The sequence below is a fragment of the Micromys minutus genome (genome assembly GCF_963924665.1).
Source record: "Micromys minutus genome assembly, chromosome: 23".
In the NCBI taxonomy this organism is placed as follows: Eukaryota; Metazoa; Chordata; class Mammalia; order Rodentia; family Muridae; genus Micromys; species Micromys minutus.
In genome coordinates this window covers 13,790,939-13,815,261 of record NC_137958.1, presented here as the reverse complement: position 1 = coordinate 13,815,261, position 24,323 = coordinate 13,790,939, and the positions used below count along the sequence as shown (strand labels likewise).

Here is a 24,323-nt window from a genome sequence, read left to right as displayed (position 1 = left end):
AAAGGCTTGGGACGCTATGAACAGGGACCCCTAGAGCCTGTCTCGCCTAACCCCAACAAAGAAAGGCAGGGTCTGGGCTTTTCCTAAGCGCCATTGAGGCAGTACGGCCCATACCATAGAAAACGGAGGATCCGGTATGGGTTCCTCAATGGCCCCTTACCTCCGAAAAATTAGAAGCTGTTACCCAATTAGTTAGAGAACAACTACAATTGAGTCATGTAGAACCCTCTACTTCACCTTGGAATACCCCCATTTTTGTGATTAAAAAGAAATCAGGAAAATGGTGATTGTTGAATGAATTGAAAGCCATCAATGAACAAATGCATTTGCTTGGCCCTATACAACGTGGCCTATACCTCACAAAAATTTCAACAATTTTGTAGCCAGATGGCTGTGACTCATCTTACAGGTTTGCCGTATAATCCACAAGGACAAGGTATTGTGGAACGTGCTCACCGCACCCTTAAATCATATCTAATAAAACAAAAAGGGGCAATTATGCAGGCTTTGCCCCCTGTGCCTAGGACCGCAGTATCCATGGCACTATTCACCTTAAATTTTTTAAATCTTGATGACCATGGCCATACGGCGGCTGAAAGGCATTGCCTACCCATGGACAAACCAAGAGAGATGGTGAAATGGAAAGATGTCATAACTAATAAATGGAAAGGACCGGATCTTGTGTTGATAAGATCCAGGGGAGCTGTTTGTGTTTTCCCTCAGGATGAAAATAATCCCTTCTGGGTCCCCGAGAGGCTCACTCGAAAAATGGTGGAGACTCCCGATGACAGCCCTGCTCCTGATGCTGTGGAACCAGAGAGTCAGAGGAGAGGCGAGATGGGCGATTCTGTCGGCATTCCTGAAACCAATTCCAGTGGAACATGATGCTACAGTCTTCCCTAAGCTTTTCACCACCGATATTAACTTGGGTGGGGGTGGGACTCTTGGGAGCAATCCTTTGCTGCGGACTTGCATTGCTTCTCTGGCTGGTTTGTAAGCTCAAGGCCCAAACAAAAAGAGAGACAAGGTGGTTATTGCCCAAGCGCTTGTCGCTCTAGAACATGCAGCATCAGCTGATATCTGGTTGTCTATGCTTAAGCAGTAGGTCGCCGGCCAGACAGCTCTTGCACTCCTAGAACTTCGGTTCATTGCACAGGATTAGAGTGTCTGGTTTGAGCAGCCCATGAGGGATGCCGAGCAAAGCATCGCACTGAGAGCCCCTTGTCACGGGGTATCTCTGGGAGATATGTCATCTTGCGTGAGGGTTGCCTGCCCCAGTGTCCCTCAGAAAAACAACAGAGTGACAGGTCAAGAGTACTATGGGCTACAAAAAGCCTAGCGGTTACTCCTGTACATGGTCTTTATACACCTTAATGAGGATTTGACTTCTATCTCCGCCCTCCTAATATGGGTGTCCTACTTTGCTTAAAGAATAAAAGAAAGGGGGAGATGTGGGGCGCCGCCTGCACATTCTCCATTACAAGATGGCGCTGACATCCGGCTGGAGTTGGCAGTAAACAAGTCATGTGCGCACGTGCTGGGTAACTTTCCACTCCTTGAGCTCTGCCTCTCCCGTGGCGTCATATAGCCTGATGAGTTTCAACCAATCAGGGGGCTCCACGTCCAAGGCAAGGACTGATTCCTATATAAGGGGACGGGCTAGATAGTTCGTGGTCTTCGCTTCTACTTGATGTATGCTTATGCTCTGCCTCTCGAGAGCATTAAAGTTTACCGCAGAAGAATCCTATTTCGTGTGCCGCGTCGTTCTTGCAGGCGAGACGGTTGTGCGGGACAAGAAGCCAACTCAAACAAGTTCCTTATGGAGGACGTGACAACCATTAAGGAGTGTAATAAAAACAGAACGAGACAGCACATTACCTTAAAGACCAAGAGGCCACAATCACCAGGACAAATGAACACGCTGATTTTGTAAGCATGCAAGGAATTGTGGCTTAAGAAGCTCCACTTTTTGCCAGGCTCTATCTTGAACCCCGCCAGCTCTGATTCCAGTCCCTACAAACTAAGTTCCTAGTAATCCTCAATTAGTGACAGCCCCCCTCCCCCCAAAGTACAGCTCTGGCTACCTACTTGTTACGATGTGACTCTTTAACTTGCTTATGCTGATATGGAAGACTGTTCCGAGTTGCCTTAACTATCTAACTTGGCAGAACAGAACAGTCTTTGCTTGCATGCATAGATATTGAAGGTCTTTGTGTGTTCTTCCCCTTTAACCCTCCATGGTAATCGCAAATTTAGCTCACAGACTGTTCATTTAGCTAGCAGCTAACCAATAAATTTTTAATTAAATTGAGTCTGTGGACCTTTCTCGGGGGTCACAAACGCTGTAACAGTAACCTCTACATTGCTTTATAAAGTCTTTCTTAACAAAGAAAAGGATTGTGGGCATAAAAACTACTCTCCTGCCATGAAGCACACAGACAAGTCTTTTCTATAGGCACACTAAGGAGTAGATACCTAGTCTCCAGAGGATTATAAAAGGTGCCCTTTTAGGAGAAGATAGGCTTTGCATTTAACAGACCAAGTTGAATTAATAATTTAAAAAATAAAAACCAGAATGGGTAGTTCAAACACCGAGTTGAAAATCCACACAGGCAGACTTCAATAAACCTAACTAAGAAGTGACATTGAAAGGCAAGAAAGTTTCAGCTGCTATATGTACTGAGCCCTACAACTCTAGCTGAAGCTTTCTAATCTGTCACTTAGATGGTAAGCCAAGATCATCACAAAAATCCTTTCAGAAAGGTCAATCACATTGGAGGTTGGGCTAGAGAAAAGGCTAGATACTACATTCAAAGGCTCACATCCAAAATAAAGTACGAACTGCTCTTGATCAGCAGACACTGCTGATCTTTGGTGATAAGCAACTTGCAGGTAACACACTCTGTCTAAGCAGTCAACTCTTGACCCTGCTTTGAGACTTGATGGTGCTTAGAAGTTTTATATAACTCCTCAGAGTAAGAGAAAGGAGATCAGTCCTCCCTCAATTATTGTAAAATAGTGAAAACGGCAAAATGGAGCCTTTGTCCAGGGTACCCAAATTATGAAAGTGATGCTGCTGTGTTCACAGGCAGTCAGTTTGCCACAGTTCACTATGAAAGGGCTGTCTTACTCCAGCAAACCAAGAAACACGTAATTGTGTGTGAGTTAATAAAAAAGAGAAAAACATATATATGTACATGTGTACACGTAACACACAAAATGTGGAACTACCTCAAAAAAAAAAATCTGAAAGTTCTGTGAAGAAACTTGGATTTTACACTGTGTGTAAGAGGATGCTTCTGAAGAGCATTAAGTAGGTAAGAGACAAGCCATCCTGGGGTGGGGTGAAAAGAAACTACTGTTGCCAAGGATAAATGAATACTAGAGAGCAACAGGGACTAGCTGGACACATTTTGAGACCTGCACAACTTCCAGTGTAGTCCTCACAATGAATAATGTATCTACATATGATTGCTTCTAGCTTCAGAGCTTCCTGCAAAAAAATACAACCATGTCTGACACATAAATGCCTGTCATAAATGACATTTCAACATAAATTAAAATAAACCCTACAAGAGTATTATTACTGTGAAACTGTTTATTGCTAATAAAATACCAAAAATTAAAGTCTACTTGATAAAACTAATACTGAATTTTAGCTACATGAAGTTAATGAGACTCCCTGGTAATTCCTCCCCTCAGTTTATACCAGTAAATAAAAATAAGCCATATAAAAAGGTCAAAGCAGCAGAAAAATAGTAATTAAGATTACACCCTGTTACCTACTATTTTGAAAATTGGAAAAATAAGATAACATCTTTTGGCTTTTCAGAATTCTAAACTAGTTAGTTTTGAAAGACCACCTCACTGTTTCTCTTCATATACCATCAAAATATATATCCTTTTGTTGTTTAGTATTTGTGGGGTTAGCATAAAAAGTTAGTTTCACCATGGTATGTTTGAACATATGTGCTGTTATACTTTGTTTCTATTCACTCCTCCTCCTACACTCTATCTTCTAGCCAATGCCATTCTTCTGCAGTTAGCCCCAGCCGATATTTTATTATATGCACCCACCGCCCTCTCTAGTCTCCCAGCTCTGAGATTCAGTTCTCCACTCTCAAGATCCCCGTTCACAGCTTCTAGTCTATATGCAAATATACTAATATGAGCTCACATATAAAGTTATAAATATACATACATACACATTTTTTTAAAAAAATCAATGTTCTGATTATAAGAGAAAATGTGGTATTTGTCTGAATCTAACTGATTTAACATAATTTCCAATTACATTAATTTTCCTGAAAATATCATGATTTTTCACTTTTCTTTCTGGCTGCATAAAATTCCATTTTCTATACATGCCACATTCTCTTTATTCATTTATCTACATGCTCTCTCTCTCTCTCTCTCTCTCTCTCTCTCTCTCTCTCTCTTAGAGAGAGGGAGAGAGAGAGAGTTGGAAGAATGGAGAGGGGTTTTCTGTGTTGCCTGGATGTCCTAGAACTTAGCTATGTAGACCAGGCTGGCTCAAGAGATCCACCTGCCTCTGCCTCCCCAGTGCTAAGATTAAAGGCGTGGGCCACCATGCTTGGCACTGCTGTTGTCTTCATCTGTAGTTAAAAAGGTTCATCATGGGAAAAGGTAACAAAAACAAGAACGTAAACTAAAGCGTGACCTCACCTGTCAGGATAAAACATGCAGTCTGTATGAAAGTTCTAACAGGAACATGTTAGCGTCTCCTATGAGTGCTTTATTCTCTGTAATCCTCTGGAGTGAGTCAAGCGCTTTTATTTGAGTAAATGCCACGGGCGATTCCAGAAAGCAGTTTAGCTTCCAAGTCACCCTGTTAAATAGCATTTACAGTGTCATTTTTTTTCTGGGACTATAACTCTGGAGCAGTTTAGAAACAGTGGTTTGGTCTTTCCAGCCCTTTCAAAGCTGGCGTACTGGTCTAAGTTTAGGCTGTCAATTGGTAGTTTACCAAATGACTTCACCATTATGTCTGTTACCATGGCTAAAGATAAACAGACTGCAAGATATTTAGAATTTAGCTGGCAAATTCTTCAACCTTGACTAGTGTGTTTTAAATTCATTCATCAGAGACTTTTTAAAGTTCACAAGTAGTTTTCTAGTACGTCACAGAATGTTTTCCTCCAAACCAAACCGACACGACACGCCTTCCTCACAAGTTCAACTGACTCAAGCTGTACCATTTCTTATTTCTCCTTGCATTTGGGCTTCTGTAATTCATGATATAGTGGCAAAAATCTATAAAGTAGGCCTTTTAAAAGGCAAGAGGATAAATTCCCTAATCTTACAATGTCTCAATTTTTGTCTGTAAATTACATGTAACAGGAATAACTTTTTGTTGTTTAGATTCGAGGGTTTGTTTGCTTGATTTTGCTGATATTTTTTATGATGGTGATGTTGTAAAGGTAAGATCTCATTAGGCAGCCCAGGCTGGACTTGAACTTTGTAGCCTAGGATGGCCTGGAACTCAGAGGGACCTCCTGTCTTGACCTACAGAGTGTTCAGACTATAAGCATGTGCTACCACAAGGAACTAAAAAGATAACTTCCAACGCACATTTCCTAGTTTTGATTCTTTAGTATAAGATATCCTCAAATAGGAGGAGTGTGTGACAACCTCAAGCAAGAGCAAAGAAACAAAGACTACTGAAGGGCCCGTCAGCAAAACAATCCATGGAACCCAGCTCCTTCAACTGTGGCTTCTAGTACCCGAGTGCGGTCCCAAAACATTAGCAGCTGTAAAAGGTTCCTGATTAAACTACCAAAGCTTAATTCAAAATCAAACACGCATTGATCCTAAGGTTTCCTGCTGCACTCACTGGTGCTGCACACACAGTACACTGCAGCCTGGCTTCTGAAACACACACACACACACACACACACACACACACACACTCTCTCTCTCTCTCTCTCTCTCTCTCTCTCTGCATTTGTATGCTGTCCTGCCCCTCATAACTGTCTGTGTTATGAACTGCAGAATTTTTACTACATAAATCATTTTCTGGTCTTTATGGAAACATGAAGTTATAATTTCTGAAAAAATATTTTAACATTTCCCTGCCATCATCTCTCAGCATGTATAAAATTAGTATGTCTTTGGATTGTACTGCATTCAAATGTTTGATTGCAAAAAGGACTGTTTGACTTGCTGACTTGAGTTCCATTTTAAAAAGGAAAGTTAAATGATGTTTGGGAAGACAGTTCAGTCATTGAAAGCAATGAGGATCTGCACTGGATCCTCAGAAGACACATGAAAAAGTCAGGCATAAGACCGTCTAAGATCCCTGACGCTGGCTAGTCAGCCAGTCTAGGTTACTCGGAAAGGTGCAAGGCAGTGAGGTAGACCATCTCAAAAAAGAAAGAAAGAGAGGAAGGGAGGAAGGATGGAGGGAGGCAGGGAGGGAGGGAGGGAGGAAGGGAGGGAGGAAGGAAGAATGAAAAGGGAGGATGCACACACAAACACAAATTGCTAATAACTTTTAGCTTGAGATTTAGTACAAAATGATACGACAGCAGTAGAAGTTCAATAAGGAAAACTTGTGGTCAAGATGAAGAAATCTTTAATCTGGGTGGAGACCAGTTGAGCAGGTCAATGACCTGGGCGATAAATGATCACCCCACAGGAAGGTGGGTCCACCTTAACCTACACTAAAGAAACACGAGGAATAAGGACTTTGCTGAGACAATGTACCTTCCCGTCTCAGATTTCCTACCCATTAGTGCAGCCTCTAAAGCAGCCCTGAAGTTCACTGTTTTCTAAGAATTGTTTTATGTATACTTATTAGGACAGTAAAGATGCTGAAAGAAGTCCTTGGGAAAAACTGTTATATGAAAGTATGTTGGTTATTCCACTTCTGGGCATATACCCCAGAGAAGCTCCTACATACAACTAAGACACATGCAGCACAATGCTCATAGCAGCCCTATTTACAATAGCCAGAAGCTGGAAAGAACCCAGATGTCCTTCAGTAGATGAATGGATACAAAAATTGTGGTGCTTTTACAGAATGGAGTACTACTCAGCTGTCAGAAACAATGACTTTATGAAATTCTTAAGAAAATGGATGCATCTAGAGAATATCATCCTGAGTGAGATAACCCAGTCACAAAAGAACAGACATAATATGCAGTCACTGATAATTGGATACTAACCCCAGAAAGCTCAGAACACCCCAGAAACAACTCACAGACTATATGAAGTTCAAGAAAAGAAAAAAAAAAAAAAGAAAGAAAATGAAAAACCATTATGCTTAATCTTTACACACCAAGAAAACTTTGACTAATTCCAGGTTACATCCTGTTTTACATGTACTTTATGCTCATTGTAACTAGTAAGATCTTAATGCACACTACCAAACCTTTAAAAAAATCAAGTACTGACAAAAATGTATTCGTATACTTTTATGCAAAAATGCTTAAAATCTGTACATTTATCTTTGTTTTTCAAATGAAGTTGTTCAATTAAAAAAAAAGAAAGTATGTTGGTAACTTCATAATCATTGCTACTCTCATTGCTGTGGTCAAAGTCAATGAATACAAACACACAAAAACCGAAGCTTTAAAAACAAAAAAAAAAAAAAAAAAAAACAAAAACAAAAAAGTGGGTACCTCTCAAAGACCCTCACATTAGAAATTAAATGTGTGAATTAAATAACTCTTTTCAGAGGCCAGGCAGATAGCCTAAAGGTGCCTATTACCAGGGTTGATGACCTGAATCCATCTCCACAGATGGAGAGAACTGGCTCTCAGAAATTGCCTTCTGACCTCCACACCTACACCATGGCATACACCTCACCCCATACAAATATAAATAAGTAATAAGTGGGATTTTAGGGTACACCACATCTACCTTTATTTTTTAAAATGTTCTGAAGAATGAGGCAGCATATTTTGGTTTGTGCTTATGAGTACGTTGTGACTGTGTTCTGGTTTCAACCTAGAACTATAGTGTACTGGGAACTAGATATCTCAAGGTCAGACTCCTGACTACATCTCATTCTCTCCTTGTAAACAAAGCTAAAACCCAAAGTATTTACAATACATATACACAAACTGGTGGATGCGGATAAAAATTCAAGAACCTTCACAAAAATAGAGGGGAAAAATCCTAAGTGAAAAGGCAAATATCATACCAACTAGATTAACTGAAGTATTTTGGCTGAGACAAGTCTAATTTTTGGACAGTCATGACTGGTAACCAAACAGACAAAATTGAGGTTTTAAAATGATACTTCATCATGACTTTGCTCTGTAACAGTTACAAAGAAAACATCAACTTAATGCCCACTATTCTAACCCTGGGTCTCAGAAGTCCATTATTTCAGAGCTCTCATTCACAATGACTCCATGAGAATCTTAACCCATCCAAAAGGACTCCAGCAATTTTGGGACAGCAATTCCTCTGACAATATTGGCCATTATGACGAGGTAGTCATAACAATAGGAAGGCCACCTTTACAGGAGATACAGCATGTTTGACACCTTGATATCACTTTATATATATCATGAATTAATCTATAAATGACTAGAAAAGATGGCATCACTATTTCTTTCTCTTTTTCTTAGGACACAAACCCCAAATTTTTAATAAAAATATTCTCATTTTTGCTCTGGTAGTCCAAGATTACTATCATTAGTAAATCTAATGGGAATGCTTTTAAAAAGCTACAAATTACATTCTCTTAGAAATCAATAATTCCATTCTTCTAAAGAAAACAAACAGGAAGGCATAGAAATGCTTTGGCTTCTACAACAAACACAAGTAGCAATGTGGAGGTGGACAAATCATGTTGTAACAATGCACAGAGTATTATCCCAAACCCCATGGACACCACCAGGCCAGCAAGGTCAAACCTGGTATCAGAATAGAGCGGTCCTCACAGGACACTGGACATAAGACTTCTCCAGTGAGCACAGCTTAACTTTTTACTCACAGAACGTTCCATACTACTTTATTTAGCATACTTAATTTTTTACAAACATTTAATAAAAAGTGAAGTAGAAGAGGATTATCTATGGCATTGTTTGAAATGGTCACTGGTAAACAGCTGCAGATAGTTAAGGAAGTGCCATATGTAAGGTGTGGTTTCCTCACAAGCAGGGGGGGTTGGTGGCAAAGACCTAATTTTATCTCTCAGATCCTTAAAACAGGACAGGACGGGATGAGATGGCCACACCAGCTAACCACTGAGGTCACAAGTGGCAGCTAACAGTGTACCAAGACTCCCTGCTCTGTTCACAACCTCTGTTCCTCAACAAGAAGGTTTTTCATTAAGGCTTTTATTTCTCCTCCTCGCTGGACATAATGCTTCAAGAAGTGGCTCACACTATTCAGACATCACTTCCAGTTTTACTTTCTTCTTTTCCTTTTTGGCGCTGTCACTGTCCCCATCTTCAGCCTCACCCCCACTATCTAGCACAGTTTTGGGCTTTTTATCTTTCTTCTTCTCCTTCTTCAACTGGGGAACTCCTGAAGGAGTCTCATCACTTTCTCTCCCACTCTCCTGCTTCCTTCTTGTGACGTTTACTGCCTAAGCAGCTGACTGAGGAGCTTGTGCCGCTTCAGCAACCAGTGCTTTTGAATCACTGCAGTCAATGTAACCCTGCTCCCATGTGGCCGGGGCACTCTCTGTGGGTTTGCCATGCTTGTCCAGAAGGCCCTGCTTGATCAACTTGTTCTGACCTGCCTTTGGCCCGGAACCCCACTTGCGAGGGTAAGTGTCTCTTCCCATGATCACCCTCTTTATCTTGGCTACTACACCATGGTCACAGGTAGAAATTACTGCTGTAGTCATCAACGCAATAGCCAAGCAGATAGCTTCCCGCTTAGTGGTAATGACCACAATCTGCTGGTTGACCTCACGCCATCCTCAGAACACCAGAAAGCATGACCTTGGCCCCAGAGTGGATTGCATTCACTTATGAGATGTCAACAGCTTTTCCAAAGGGTAAACAACACACCGGAAACTCTCATCCTTATGGTTATACAGCCACTGAGCGTCAAGTACATCATGCATTGTCACCACGTGGTCCTTTTCACTCATGACTCCAGAAGTTCCTGCATCTGACCACCAACTCCCAGTGACACACTAGGCATACACATAGTGTCCGAATGTAGGTGCCAGCTTCACAGCTCACCCAAAAGACTCCTAATCTTCTTTCAGGATCTAGTATTCTATCATTTTGCTCTCGTAGACAGTCCTTACTCGGAGCTGCCTCTTTACTGCAGCAATGAGTGGGGGCGCTGGAACAGAGCACCTGTCAGAGTTTCTAGAGCCCTAGAAAGCTGAGTACCCCCTTCAATAGCATTGTGCAGCCAGAAAATTCCAACATATTCTTTGCCTGCACTGTGTTGTGATTTCACCAAACGAGTGGCTGTTCAATGCACACAATTAAACAACCAGCCACTTTGGGATCCAGTGTGCTGCTGAGGCCAGTCTTCTCTACCCGAAGTACTCCTCGGATCCAGGCCACCACCTCACGGGAAGAGGGGTTAGAGGGCTTGTCAAGATTAATGAAACCTGTCCTGATATAGTCCCCAATCTCCCTCTTCAGAGAATTTGAACCACAAAGAATAGGTGTATAGTCCGTACGTTTAGCTTATTGAACTTCTTTAGTAACAGTGGCCACTAAGAGTCTAATTGAGCCACATAGGATTCTGGTTAGATGAGAAATTCTTCAGCATGTGGTATTTCAGCTACATCTTCTTCTTACAATTGCTTTCAGTCTTTTTTCTTCTTATGCTTCTTTGGGAAAGCATTACTTGTGCAACCGCCATCCTTGAAGGGGGTACTCAGCTTTCTAGGGTCCTAGAAACTCTAACAGGTGCCTGTGAAGTTATTTTACAGACCCCCAAGACTATGCAAGACCCTGACACAGGCAACTCCAAGGGTTACGCCTTCATTAATTTTGCTTCGTTTGATGCTTCAGATGCAGCAATTGAGGCCATGAATGGGCAGTACCTGTGTAACCACCCTATCACTGTCTTATGCCTTCAAGAAGGACTCTGAGGGTGAACGCCATGGCTCTGCAGCTGAACAACTTCTGGAAGCCCAGAACCCACTGTCCCAGGCTGACGACCCTCTTCAGCTGTTTGCCGATGAGCCCCTTCCGCCCTCTAACCCCAATCCTGTGGTTTCATCCCTGGGTTTCCTCCACGAGGCATGCCACCTCCTGGCTTGTTCCCACCTCCAGTGCCACCTCCTGGGGCCCTCCCTCCTGAGATACCCCAGCCATGCCCCCACTACCTATGCAACCTGGGGCTGAAGGACATCCCCCCCCCCAGCAGCAGGAACGTCAGAGACTGGACATCCTGGTCATGAACATTCACATCCTCATCCATTCCCACCAGGTGGATGCCCCATCCAGGGAGGTCCCAGATGCAGCTGGCCCACCATGGCCCCCATGGCCTAGGACAACCCCATGCTGGGCCTCCAGGCTCTGGGGGGGGCAGCCACCACCCTGGCCACCTCCTGGAATGCCTCATCCTGGACCTCCTTCAATGGGCATGCCCCGTCGAGGGCCTCCTTTTGGATGTCCCATGGGTCACCCAGGTCCCATGCCTCCACACGGTATATGCAGACCTCCTCCACTGATGCCCCCTCATGGGTACACAGGACCTCCAAGACCCCATCCCTACGGCTACCAGCGGGGCCCTCCCTCCATCCAGACCCACCCCACAGTCCCCCAGTTCCACCCTGTGGGCTGCTTCGGGGCCCACTTCCTCAGTAAATTGCCATCCTTTGTCTCCTTTAACCCTCCCTGCATCCTCATTTCTTGGACCAATCGGAGCTGCTGCAGCTCCTCAGGGATAATGTGCCGACCCCTCTCAGTGAGGGGTCCCCATTCCAATGTCATGTTTTCCACAGAGGAATTTTCTTCATTTTTATTTTAAAATGTTGGTCCTAATTTCTTTACATACGTATAGAGAAAAATAAAACTATGCTTCTTGTTTAAAAAAGAAAAGAAAAGAAAAGAAACCAGAGTCTTTTTCATCAACTCTAAATCCTTTGAATGCTGTATTATAGCTAGGGTTTTGAACATCTGGGCTAATCACTGCTGCCAGGGTAAAATACCGTTTCCGGCCTTGCCTTAGCCACGTACCCAACTCTCCCAGTAGAAGGATTATGTGTAACATAGACACAATCATCAGAGAAACTGTCGAGACCTGGAAGACACCTTAATTTCTTTTTACATCCCACCAGATAGCATAGTTTTAAGACTGGTAGCTTATACTTATTAAGCAACTCATACAATACTTCAAAATCTTTTAAAATTCATAATTAACCTACCCCCTCGCAACTTGCCTCAAACAAAAGGAGGGCCAAAGCTCCAAGACTAAGCATCTTCATTATTATAAGCTAGGCAATCTCACAATGCAAACACATCCTGACTCTTAAGAAGTGTTTGAGGCCATGAAGATAGCTCAGAGGGTAAAGGCAGTTGCTGCTGCCCAAACATGACAACCAGAGTTCAATCTGTGGGAACTACATCATAAATGCAAAGAACTGCCTCCCACAGGTTGTCCTCTGAGCTCCACACGCACCCATGCACACTCAATCACACAAACCCACACACATAGTCACACTGTCTTTTCTCTCATATATATAAAATGATCATACTATAAAACTGTATGTTTTAAATTAGTTTCACGATTATGTTTTATTCTATGCTGAGTGTTTGCCTGTATGTGTGTACATATACCACAAGGAAGTGATGCTACTGATGCCAGAAGAGTTTGCCCTGGGGCTGGAGTGATCTGGTTCTGGGGCTGCCGTGTGTTAGCTGGGAACCAAATGTAGGTCCTCTGCAAAAGCACAAAGTGCTCTTAGCCACTATGCCATTTCTCCGGCCACCTAGTCACATTGAAAAATTGATGTACATTAGGAAAATGGCTCAAAATATGCTCACTTTTCTGTAGCTTAGTGCCTATTGTTCAGAAAGCCATACTTCGTTTTTTATTGAAGAACTTTATTTTAAAAAACAAAGATAAATGTACAAATTTTAAGCATTTTTGCATAAAAGTATACGAATACATTTTTGTCATTGCTTGGCTTTTTTTTTTTTAAGGTTTGATAGTGTGCATTAAGATCTTACTAGTTACAGTGAGCATAAAGTACATGTAAAACAGGATGTAACCTGGAAATAGTCAAAGTTTTCTTGGTGTTTAAGGAGTAAACATAATGGTTTTTTCTTTTCTTGAACTTCACATAGTCTGTGAGTTGTTTCTGGGGTGTTCTGAGGTTTCTGGGGTTAGTATCCAATTATCAGTGACTGCATATTATGTCTGTTCTTTTGTGACTGGGTTATCTCACTCAGGATGATATTCTCTAGATGCATCCATGTTCTTAAGAATTTCATAAAGTCATTGTTTCTGATAGCTGAGTAGTATTCCATTGTGTAAATGTACCACAATTTTTGTATCCATTCATCTACTGAAGGACATCTGGGTTCTTTCCAGCTTCTGGCTATTATAAATAGAGCTGCTATGAACATTGTGGTGCATGTGTCTTTGTTGTATGTTGGACAGAAAGCCATACTTTAAGTCAATGTCTGAATAACACTTTGAGCTTCGAGGAACTAAAATATCCAATAGTATGAATGAATAATTTTTCAAAAATATTAATATGGTGGTCAGAAGTGGTGACTCATGCCTTTAATCGCAGCCCTTGGGAGGCAGAGGCCAACAGATCTGTTAGTCAGCCTGATCTACAAAGCAAGTTCTAAGCCAGTCAGGATTGTAGAGGAAGAAGGTATCTCAATAAGTAACAGAAACAACATAAAATAAAAGGGTAACTTATTATTTTACACAAAGAGAAGATCAAAGCAGGACACTTTTGGTGGTAATTCTGCAGTTTAAAAGTCCAGAAAGAAAGTTTATTCATCATTGAAATCAGCTATTATTAACTTGTTGGCAGATTCCTGTGGGAACAAGGTCACTATAAAAAGCTGTGACAACAGATTTTATCCAACAATAAGTCCAAACATATGAGATATCCTCCATTTCATTCACTCAGCAAACTTTAAAGTACTTAGTACTCTTCCCTCCCTCCCCACCCCCTCTCTTTTTTCCCCTATTGTTACTGCTGCTGGTTTACTTTTTAAGAAATGGAAGCCTTTTCTTAGAAGACTTCCTTGATGTTTCATTAGCCAAAATCAGGACACATGCCCTGATCTAAAGCAGACACTGGCAGGAAAACAGTATGTCATCATCGGTTTAGGAACTGAGGTTTCCCTCTGAGATTTTATCTAGTCAGCCTCTTATTCATCTGGGACCTGGAACTATGGACAATGAAAATCTCCGGGCAAGTTGAAGCTCTTAACATGGAAAAAGTCTTGAATGGAAAACCAATGTATCCCAGTCCTCCATAGATCTTCCTTCTTGGAGAAAAACCAGAGTTCAGAGGTACCTCCAGGTTGATCCCCATAACACGTATAACATCCCGCGTGGTGAAGGGAATGTTAGCTCTAGAGAAGCAGAGAAAGAAAAAGAAGCAGGCACACACATCTGGTGGTACTTTGGAGTTGGGCTTCAGTCAATCCTGAGGTAAGCCTCACCATTCTGCCTATTTTAGCATTTAAGCCAATACATCCCCCCCCCCCTTAGTTTATGTTGGATTCATCTTGCAAAAAAATCCTGACACAAGATATTAAAAAATAAATAATAGCAATTGCTTTGAAAACTGACAATAGACACTTAATACTTCTTAGTCACATGTATGATGTTGTGCAAGTTAACCTGTTGTAGATTTGGAAGATTGCAGGGGAATCCTGCAAGTGAGACGCTGAGGGTCCCTGCTCCTCCCCGCCACCCCCCAATGGCTGGACAGGAAGACAGAGGCAGAACTTTAAGATTGGTGGGTAAGACAGAACCACCATGCCAGGGGTGGGGTGGGGGAGCGCAGGACAAAGAGACAGCCAACATGTAAGAGTTAGGGAAGAGCAGCTCCAGGCTCACCCCCATTGGGTCTAGGGCAGCAAAGTAATAACTCAAGAGTATCAGAGAGGAGGCATTAGCAAGATGAAGTTTGGAAAAGGCCCGGCCATTGAGCTGATTAAGGTATATTAAAGATAAGGTTACGTGTGTGTGTGTGTGTGTGTGTGTGTGTGTGTGTGTGTGTATCTGTCTGTCTGTATATTGGGGCAGGTAGTGAGGAACTCGTAACGTTGCGGCTACAACTACCACTCTGTACTGCACTATACCTGTACTTATATACACACATGAAAACACAGATGCCAGTATACATACATGCCACATTTGCACACATTATGACTTAACTAAGAAAGTAGAGGGTCTAAAGTTCCCAAATATTTATAACCAGTTACAAATGAAGTTCATGTTACTCAGGATAGTTTAAGTTGATAAATGAATCCCACTCTTGACTACCATTAGCCAACACTGGCAACAAAAAATTCCTCTGTGGCACTTGAGCGATGGCTTAGTAGTTAAATGTGTGCACTGACCTTGTATAAGACTCAGCTGAGTTCTGAGCACATACACCAATCAACTCAAAACCACATACAGGGAGATCCAACTATCTCTTCAGGCCTTCATGGGTACCAGGCATCGGATACATATATGGATAAGAACATGCACACACAAAAACACAGAGAGACACATACACATGTATAAAGATAAATCATTTAAACCAACATAAAAACTCAAGCGTGTTTCTGTTGGCCACCGTAGTGCTTCTCTCTGCTACCTGTGTAGGGGCTATTTACACATCAACCTCCTTCTACACACGTCCTCTAAACCCGACCTCATTCCCCTAATTTTACATGTATATTCATAAAACTTTATTATCATTGGATTTTACTATGTCAATTAGTCACTTGTGGGTTGATACTTAGGATTCTTTCCCCAAAGATAAGTAAGTCTCTCACTTCAGAAATAAGAAATGTAAACACAAAAGAATAGTTCTGTTATAAAGAACATTCAACTGTCCATTATTAGCCTGAACTGTCTGACTTCTCTCCTGTCATGTGTTGGATAAGTTGTACCTGCAAGGTAACCAGAAAACTATTTTTTAGCAATAGGAACTTGCAGTTGATCATGATTATAACTATATAGCATTAAATAAAGCTTAAGACATGACTGTAAGAAACTCTAAAATCACCAAAATATAATCAATGCATAAGGATCCCTCACATGCAATTTTATTTTCTAAAAACATTGATTATGACTGAACACATTTTATTTCATATCCTTCTGGAAATTTCATATCTGATTTTAGAGTTCAAGTTCAAAATAGCTCGTGAGCTAAGTAGTGGCCTTTGGAGCTAATTAACCTTTGGTACTCAAACAAACATGAAAATGGAACCATTTCCCATGAGGGAAGAGTGACTCTAAGGTCAGTGGGACAACCAACCAAGGAAATGAGGTAGACATACTGAGTTTATTTGTAGTAATACCAGTTTAGGTTGAATACTATTAATGACAGTCAGAAAAACAACTATTAAATGTTTAAGTTATATAATCCAGTACATATTAACCAGTACCCAAACCAAGTGTGTCATTTGTGTAAGCATTATATATATATTTTCCAACTATATATACCACAGTTCTAAAAGTGATAATTGGAGCTCAAAGAAAGAAATTTTTGCCTGTGCTCAAGTAATCAGCAACCATCAAGTTCTTAGGGTTGCAAGCACTTTTAAAAGGCTCTTTCAAAAACAAACTGCTGGTATAGTTTTGTGACACTTTTTTTTTTTTTTACAAATATTCTGTAGAATTTTAAGTTGCACATGTCTAAAACATCTAAATAAATTACCCTCAGACAAGAACAGGATCATTCAGCTAAATTCCCAAAAAAGTTCATTTAACCAAGTATGTTCTATAATAATCTTCAGTGAAATTCTAAACAACCCAGACTAAAAGCTAAAAAAAAAAAAAAAAAAAAAAAAAGTAACATTACTCTGATATATAGACATTAGAAAACTGTGGGAAAAAATGTTTTGTTTATGTGTGTGTGTGTGTGTGTGTGTGTGTGTGTGTGTGTGTGTGTGTGTGCGTGCGTGCACATCTGTTTGCTGAGGTAGGGTCTCATTGTGTAGTCATGGCAAACCTGGAACTTGCTATGCAGACCAGGCTGGCAGAGAACTCAGATCTTCCTCCCTTTGCCTCCCAAAGGTGTGGGCCATCATGCCTACTGAAAATAATTTTTACAAGACAAAAGTTTATTAGGTACACCCCAAAGTAGCTTGGGGTGTGTGGGGGGGTATAAATGTATCTAGTTTTTTATTTCTGTCTTTGGGAATTTTATGTCTAAGCTCTGTGGCACTGCTACAGATCATGTCACTACATCCCAACACCAGCACTTCCAGTGAAGAACTTCATATAGAAACACAATACTGTATTCACTGTATTATCTGTGTATCTGGTCTGTATTTTACATAACAGATATTAAATAACATATCCTTAAAACATATCTGATTCTCAGATTTGTCTCACTTTTAAATGTTTTAATTATCACATCAACAGTTCAAAAGTTCAAAACTTGCCTGGTTTGCTACACATAGGATAAGTTTAAATATATAATTATATTTTTAATAAAAACCTGAGAACTAAAGAATCATCAGTATTCTTAAGGACTAGAAATGTAGCTTAGTGGTAAAATATCTGCCTTGTAAGTATAATACCATGGGTTCAATAATAGGTATCCCAAGAATAAAACGAGATGTGTTAATATATAACAATAAATATAGTTTTCCACAAACAGTAAAAACTAAGGCTATTAGACTTTTTGCATAAAATAAATCCTGGCAATCTAAAATTCTTTTAGTAAGAGAGAGAGAGAGAGAGAGAGAGAGAGAGAGAGAGAGAGAGGGAGGGAGGGAGGGAGGGAGGGAGGGAGGGAGGGAAGAAGGGAGGAAAGGAGGTGGGAGGGAGAGAGACATTTAGAGAGAGATTGGGGGGGGGAGAAAACAATAAAACTTGGCATACTTTTGTGTATTTCTACTTATACAAACAACCCTGGTGAGACCTGCCATAGATTCTAATTGGCAGAGGTTAATCTGGCTACTTTGAGATCTTGGGATGAAAGTTAGAAGACAATGCTTTAGGCACTGTTTTTCTAATTTACTTAAAGATAATATAAGGGAAAAAAATCACAATAATATAATCTTCTGCCCCAAAACCTATTTAGTCTTTACTTTTGGCAATACCTAGCTTACGATGATAGCAAAAAGAAGCCATCGATCGATCTGTGGCATTCGAACTGTTATAGAGATGGAAGCTTGGCTGTGAACTCACCTTCTTCTGATACCACACTATAGCATCTGTGACTCTGGACGCCATTTATTCCATCGAAATCACACATTCGTCATTTTAAGCTGTGCAGAGAGAAAGACATGCAATGACTTTACTTCCAGTCCAGAAGGAGTCCAACAACATGCACACACAGCACTCTGGTTATTTGCAAAGTAAGGGGTGTATGGCTGTACTTAGATTACACCCTTCCTCAGTCTAATTTTAGCAGCAGGTCCTTTTAAGTAAACAAAAATCAGCTGTCATAATGAAGAAGTTGTTTTTAGATGGCTATAGTAATAAAATGTTCCTAGAAAATGAACTGTCATCTAAGAAAAATAAAACTTTTAGGTAGGTTTCAGAATATTCCAGGCTATATGGGAAATTTTATCCTTATGACTAATATATATCATAGGAACTAACTCATTCACAAAGTAACAGGTTAATTTTTCTCTATTTCCTATCAAAAAGCCAGTGTAAATTACTATTGCTAACAGATGTCTGGAAAGAAATGGCTGAATTTTAAATCATATATTTTTATGATAATATCAAATTAACATCAAGACAAGCTTATTAAACATTAAGCCATTATTAGGGTCAATTACAGAGAAATAATATCTATTAAGAACATGTCAGATGTCACAGTTTGTGGGTATTGAGAAATCTACATCTTTCTTATATTCATATAAAGCAGACAGTCCACAGCCCTACAGAGATTTCAGACTGACAACAAGATGCGTTCCCAGTCATAAAACAGCAATGCTACAGACCTCTGCCAGATTCTAGACAGAGCAGTCATTACAAATTAGCATCCTCAAAGTCTACCCAGGACCTCAGGGAAATCAAGGGAGAAAAGCACCTTACATAATTACATAGCCCTCATGCAGATTAGCTGTAGAAATGCTAACCTGCCAACATAAACTAAACATCACAAATGTTACATGCTATTCTTGGGAGCATGAAGGTGTCTTGAACATTCCAGGATTCAAATGCAATACAATTGTTATCAAGATCAAATGTAAAGTAGTAACCTATAAAGCTTAAATGCTTGTACTTAATGTTACTTAATGCTTGTACTCTTGATAGCTACAGACATTATTTCATTACCTTTCCTAATGTATCAGTGACTGCACTTTTACTGGCCATATCCAGATTATCTGCCAAAATAAATATTTTGTTTTCTAAACCTCCAGGAGTAGACATATAAGAATGTGAACAGATTGCAAAACCATTTATTTAGGGTACACACACACACACACACACACACACACACACACACACACACACACATGAATGATCACATATAAATAATAATACTGAGGGTCAGCAAGAGGGCTCAGCCCCTAAGCATGACATCCTGAGTTCAAACCTTAGTACTCACACGGTGAAAAGAGAGGACAGAGTCTAAGCAAGTTGTCCACTGACATGTGCACAATCGCACATACATGCCCACACACATACAGACACAACAAACAATCGTAGTTAAAACAAAGAGAAGCGATAAAAATAAGGATAATGTCTGCCTCAAAATAAAGGGATCTAAATAGTCGATTTCCTGTTTTGAAGCTTTCACATTTTTATTCGTCTTGTATGTATACACATGCCACAATGGTTGCAGAGCAGGCTTCGCTACCTTTGCATGGGTTGTGGAACAGAACTCAGGTTGTCAGACTTGTATGGCAAGTGCCTTTACCTGCTTCCCCATCTCAGCAGCCACGACGGCAAAACTGACTTGAGTGAGCAACACTTAAAAATAAGTGTCATCTAACAACTATGAGTTACGTAAAATACTCCCTAAATTTTTGTTATATAGATCTACAGAATTGAAACCTTAATTTTCTGTTCTAAGAAAATCCCCTTTGGTAAGGTGTGCTCTACAAATTCATTTCATAGTTTTTCTAGTATCAACAACCTTCCAGGGACACTGTGGGCTTCAGCCCTATTTTTAAAGCAGGTTGCAGAACATGCCGAGACAGATCTCTGAACCAGACACCTGACAAACCACACTCACAATAAATGAATTTCAGACAAGTGAGACCCAGCAAAGGCAAAAAGACAAATTTCAAATCAGTAAACAAAAGTAGTTAATATACAACGAGAGATTTTGTGGACAACTCAAGCCTTTTTCTGATGTTTATCCTGTAACAGTCCAAGCTTACAGGCTTGTCATCTCTATTGTAACTGTTCGTTTTAAGTAACCTTGTTAATAATAAACTATTTTCAGGTTAATGTACGTGGAGGTTGAGGGAGATGAACAGATGGGGAGCATTAAAAACTTACGAGGTGCCCTGAATAGAAGATCTGAAACTTCTGTAGATGTTTGTATCCATGTGCTTACATGCATGCCAGAGGTCAACTCGCACATGTTCCTTGATCTTTACTCCACTGTATTGTTTATATGGATTCATCTTTATTTTATGCATATAGAGTGTTATGGAGTCTTTTGCCTGTAAGTATGTATGCACACTGCATAGGTGCCTGATGCTCACTGAAGCCAGAAGAGGGTGTAAGATCCTAAGAACTGCACAATTCGCTGTTTTCATTTTCCAGGATCTTTTGTTTGTTTATCTTTGGTTTTCTGTTTTGAGAGTTTTATTCCTTAAGCTAACATCTCTCTATATAGCCCTGGCTTTCCTGGAACTCAACATGACTGACATCAAACTCAGAGACCCACCTGCCTCCACCTCCCCAGCGCTGGGATGAAAGGTGTGTGCCATGACACACATAGAATTGGGAGTTATACACCTGGAAGTCAGCATGTGGATGCCGAGAGCCAAGCCTAGAATGGGCACTCCTAGTCATTGACCATCTCTTCAACCTCTCCACTTTATTTCTGAGACAGTCTCTCACTGAACTGGGAGCTCACTGGCTCAGCAAGGCTGACTGGCTAACCTGCTCTAGAAATCCTCCTGTTTCTGCTCCCTCAAGCACTGAGGCATCAGGAATGCTCCCCCACAGCCAGCGTGAACATGGGTGTTGGGAATCTGTTCTCAGCACCTCATGCTTCTGCTTCAAGTGCATTACCACCTGAGGCATTTCTCTGGCCCACTAAATCTTATCTTAATCAATCAACTACAAGGACGGGTATGTTCCATAAAACAAAAGACTCAAAACCAGCAACTCCAATTATATATGATTCCTGAATTATTTTACTAGCACATCTAAAAATTTTAGATGAATCTATTTAACATGTGGAATTTAACGTGGCATAAACTATCAGATGAACGTGCTTTCAAGACAGTTTCTCCTCAGGCCCTGTGATTTCATTACTACCTTTCCTAATAACCTTTCATCACCCCTGTCTGGTTACAGAATAAAACTCACAACTACCTCAGAACTATATTTCAACGTTTACTGCCCTGCTCTGGCCTATCAGCCAACACGGCTGCACAGTCCTCTGAAGTTTCAACCATGCCATACTTTCCACTGCTGCCCAAATCCTATTTCCTCTTTACAAAACACAAGTTTACAGACGAGCCTCCTAAATCCTACTTTCTCCACACATCTCCCCCTCATCCTTCCACTCCAGAGTTTTAAACTTGCTTTGTTCTGTGTTTCTATTCCATCTATACTGCTTTGCATATACTTAGCTGTACCTATTTACATATGCCTCCCATCCTATAACCCAGTGGTTCCCAGCCTTCCTAATGCTGCGACCCTTTAATACAGTTCCTCATATTGTGGTGACCCCCAACCAGACAAGTATTTCATTGCTGCTTTTTAACTGTAAATTTTCTACTGCTATGAATGTAATAAATACGGCTGATTTGCTGACATATCATTCAATCAACCAATATAGAATAATCTAGAGTCTAAAAGGTTCAAAAAAAATTTAAGCCTTTGTAGTCTAGACTAATTCTACTCCTAAATGCTAAGTTTGACAGTTTCCTCTTCTTAAGACAGTAAGAAATGTTAAGGGTCAAATAAATTTCTTTATGTTGATATTGATGCTAGGATAAAGTAACTGAAATCACTGACAGAAGGGATATGGCCTGAACAGAATAAAATCCACCAGTGTTGTCTGGAAGTTGTTACAATTTCATGAAAGTTTTTATAGTTTCATCTGGAATGAAGATATTACATAGAAATATTATAGATAGCAAACACTACATTATATGCTAAATTTTCAATTTTAGAATAGAAAACGAAATTTGAGAAAGTGATCTAAAACCCAGCTATCCATTTTCTATTTTGACAGTTCATAAGAGGAATGTTTAATTTTTAATTTCCTGAAAAGAACCAATGCACAGTCAGTACTTGGAAGATGATACCCAAGCTAAGAAAAGAAAATCAGGGGCAGTTATGAGCTTCCACTCACAAAAACACTTTGGGCTGTTAAGAAATCTAAGAGACGGCAGGGAGTGGTGGCAGAGTCTTTGATCTCGGCACAAGCAGAGGCAGGTGGATCTCTATAAGTTCTAGGCCAGCCTGGTCTACAGAGCAAATTACAAGACAAAACAACAACAGAACAACAAAAACCAAAAGAACAATAAAACCAAAACAAACCAACCAAACAAAAAATTCTAGCATTCAAAAGTTGCAACCCTTTAAAATTTTTTTATTTATTAAAGGCATATGAGTGCTTTGTCTACATGTGCACCATATGCCCAAGGTACCAGAAAAGGGTGTTGGAACCCCTGGAACGGGAGTTACAGCTGGAGCTGCAATGCAGCGCTGGGAACTGCTTAGTTATTGAGCCCAACCAAGAGTTTGGATCTTTTATGCCAATGTGGACTTCCAGACAAGCTTAATAAACCGCTTTGCATGTTCTTCAACTTTTTTATATTTCAGCATGTTCTCAAAAAAAAACCTTACAAGTTTCTTACCGTTCTTTGATGCATTTTGTTTTAAAGGCCTAAAACATCCTTTAAATACCAATTACAATGATGATAACCAATGATGATACCCATTTTGTGTTTTGATTGATGTGATTGAAAAACTCAACTATGAAATATGATCCACTTGAATGGTTTAACTACCTTATTTACCCACAAGAAAGTTCTATCAACCAAGCAAGCTTGACCCAAATCTACACATGATCTTACTGCTACTAATACAAGCACTTCATGTGATTTATCCATACTGTCACCAGAACTTCAATATTCTATTTACATCTTGTTGCATTTAGAGATCAAAAATTACTGACCACACATCATTATCAAAATGCTTGGTAAACAGCAGTACATAGTATACTCATGTCTTAGTTAATAAGATTAAAAATGGGGGATGGGGATGAAAGGAGGGTAAAGATAAGTGTCAGATAACTAGAAGAACTCTTAGGAAGGCACAGTAGCTAGGAAGGTGTGATGGTACATGCTTGGCTCAGGGAGTAGAATTTTTAGAAACTATAGCCTTGTTGGAGTAGGTGTGTCACTGTGGGCATGGGCTTTAAGACCCTCGTATTCTAGCTGCCTGGAAGTCTGTCTTCCACCAGCAGCCTTCAGACGAAGATGCAGAACTCTCAGCTCCTCCTGCACCACGCCTGCCTGGATGCTGCCATGTTCAGGCCTTGATGATAATAGACTGAACCTCTGAACCTGTAAGCCAGCCCCAATTTAAATGTTATTCTGTTAAGAGTTGCCTTGGTCATGGTGTCTGTTCACAGCAGTAAAACCCTAACTTAGACAGAAGGGGAAGGTGGGGTACTGTTATGGTGCCCATACTTTAGAGACTGTTAAAGCGACAGAAGGTTGTGACTAGGAAATACAACAAGGAGACAAGGATGTGAGAAAGATGTGGAGTAAGAAGGGAAGTGTATGAGATGTGTCTGATGGTACAGTAAAGAAACACAGCCCCACAAACCTGGTATATACAAACAAAACCAAACCCACCACCATACACAAATGCAAGAATGAAAATTAACAGGAAGGAAATACATGCACAAGTGTGCTGAGGTCAAAGGTGAAGTTCTAAGATCCTGTGGCTCTAGCCCACTCTGTGCTGCAGAGGCGCATGACAGTCATCAACCTCGGCAATCTCGCTGTTCCTAGACTTATGATCCTTCACCATCTGCCTCTTCACTTCAGCACCACAGGTGTAAC

The 24,323-nt window shown here is 40.5% G+C and overlaps 1 protein-coding gene and 2 pseudogenes across 3 annotated transcripts in view; 1 reads left to right on the top strand and 2 right to left on the bottom strand.

Moving 5' to 3' along the window:
- The window catches only part of PHTF2 (putative homeodomain transcription factor 2), a 104,311-nt gene that overhangs the window by 63,133 nt on the left and 16,855 nt on the right, over positions 1-24,323 (bottom strand). Inside the window, exon 2 of the mRNA XM_080936201.1 lies at positions 18,289-18,368. Within this exon, the coding sequence (XP_080792327.1) occupies positions 18,289-18,333 (45 nt within the window). The 5' untranslated portion in view covers positions 18,334-18,368. The remainder of the gene's footprint in view (positions 1-18,288; positions 18,369-24,323) is intronic.
- LOC308435526 (H/ACA ribonucleoprotein complex subunit DKC1-like) lies at positions 9,362-10,812 on the bottom strand (annotated as a pseudogene). Its single transcript has one exon. The product of its transcript is annotated as an H/ACA ribonucleoprotein complex subunit DKC1-like (transcript).
- LOC308435603 (splicing factor 3B subunit 4-like) lies at positions 10,853-11,765 on the top strand (annotated as a pseudogene). Its single transcript has one exon. The product of its transcript is annotated as a splicing factor 3B subunit 4-like (transcript).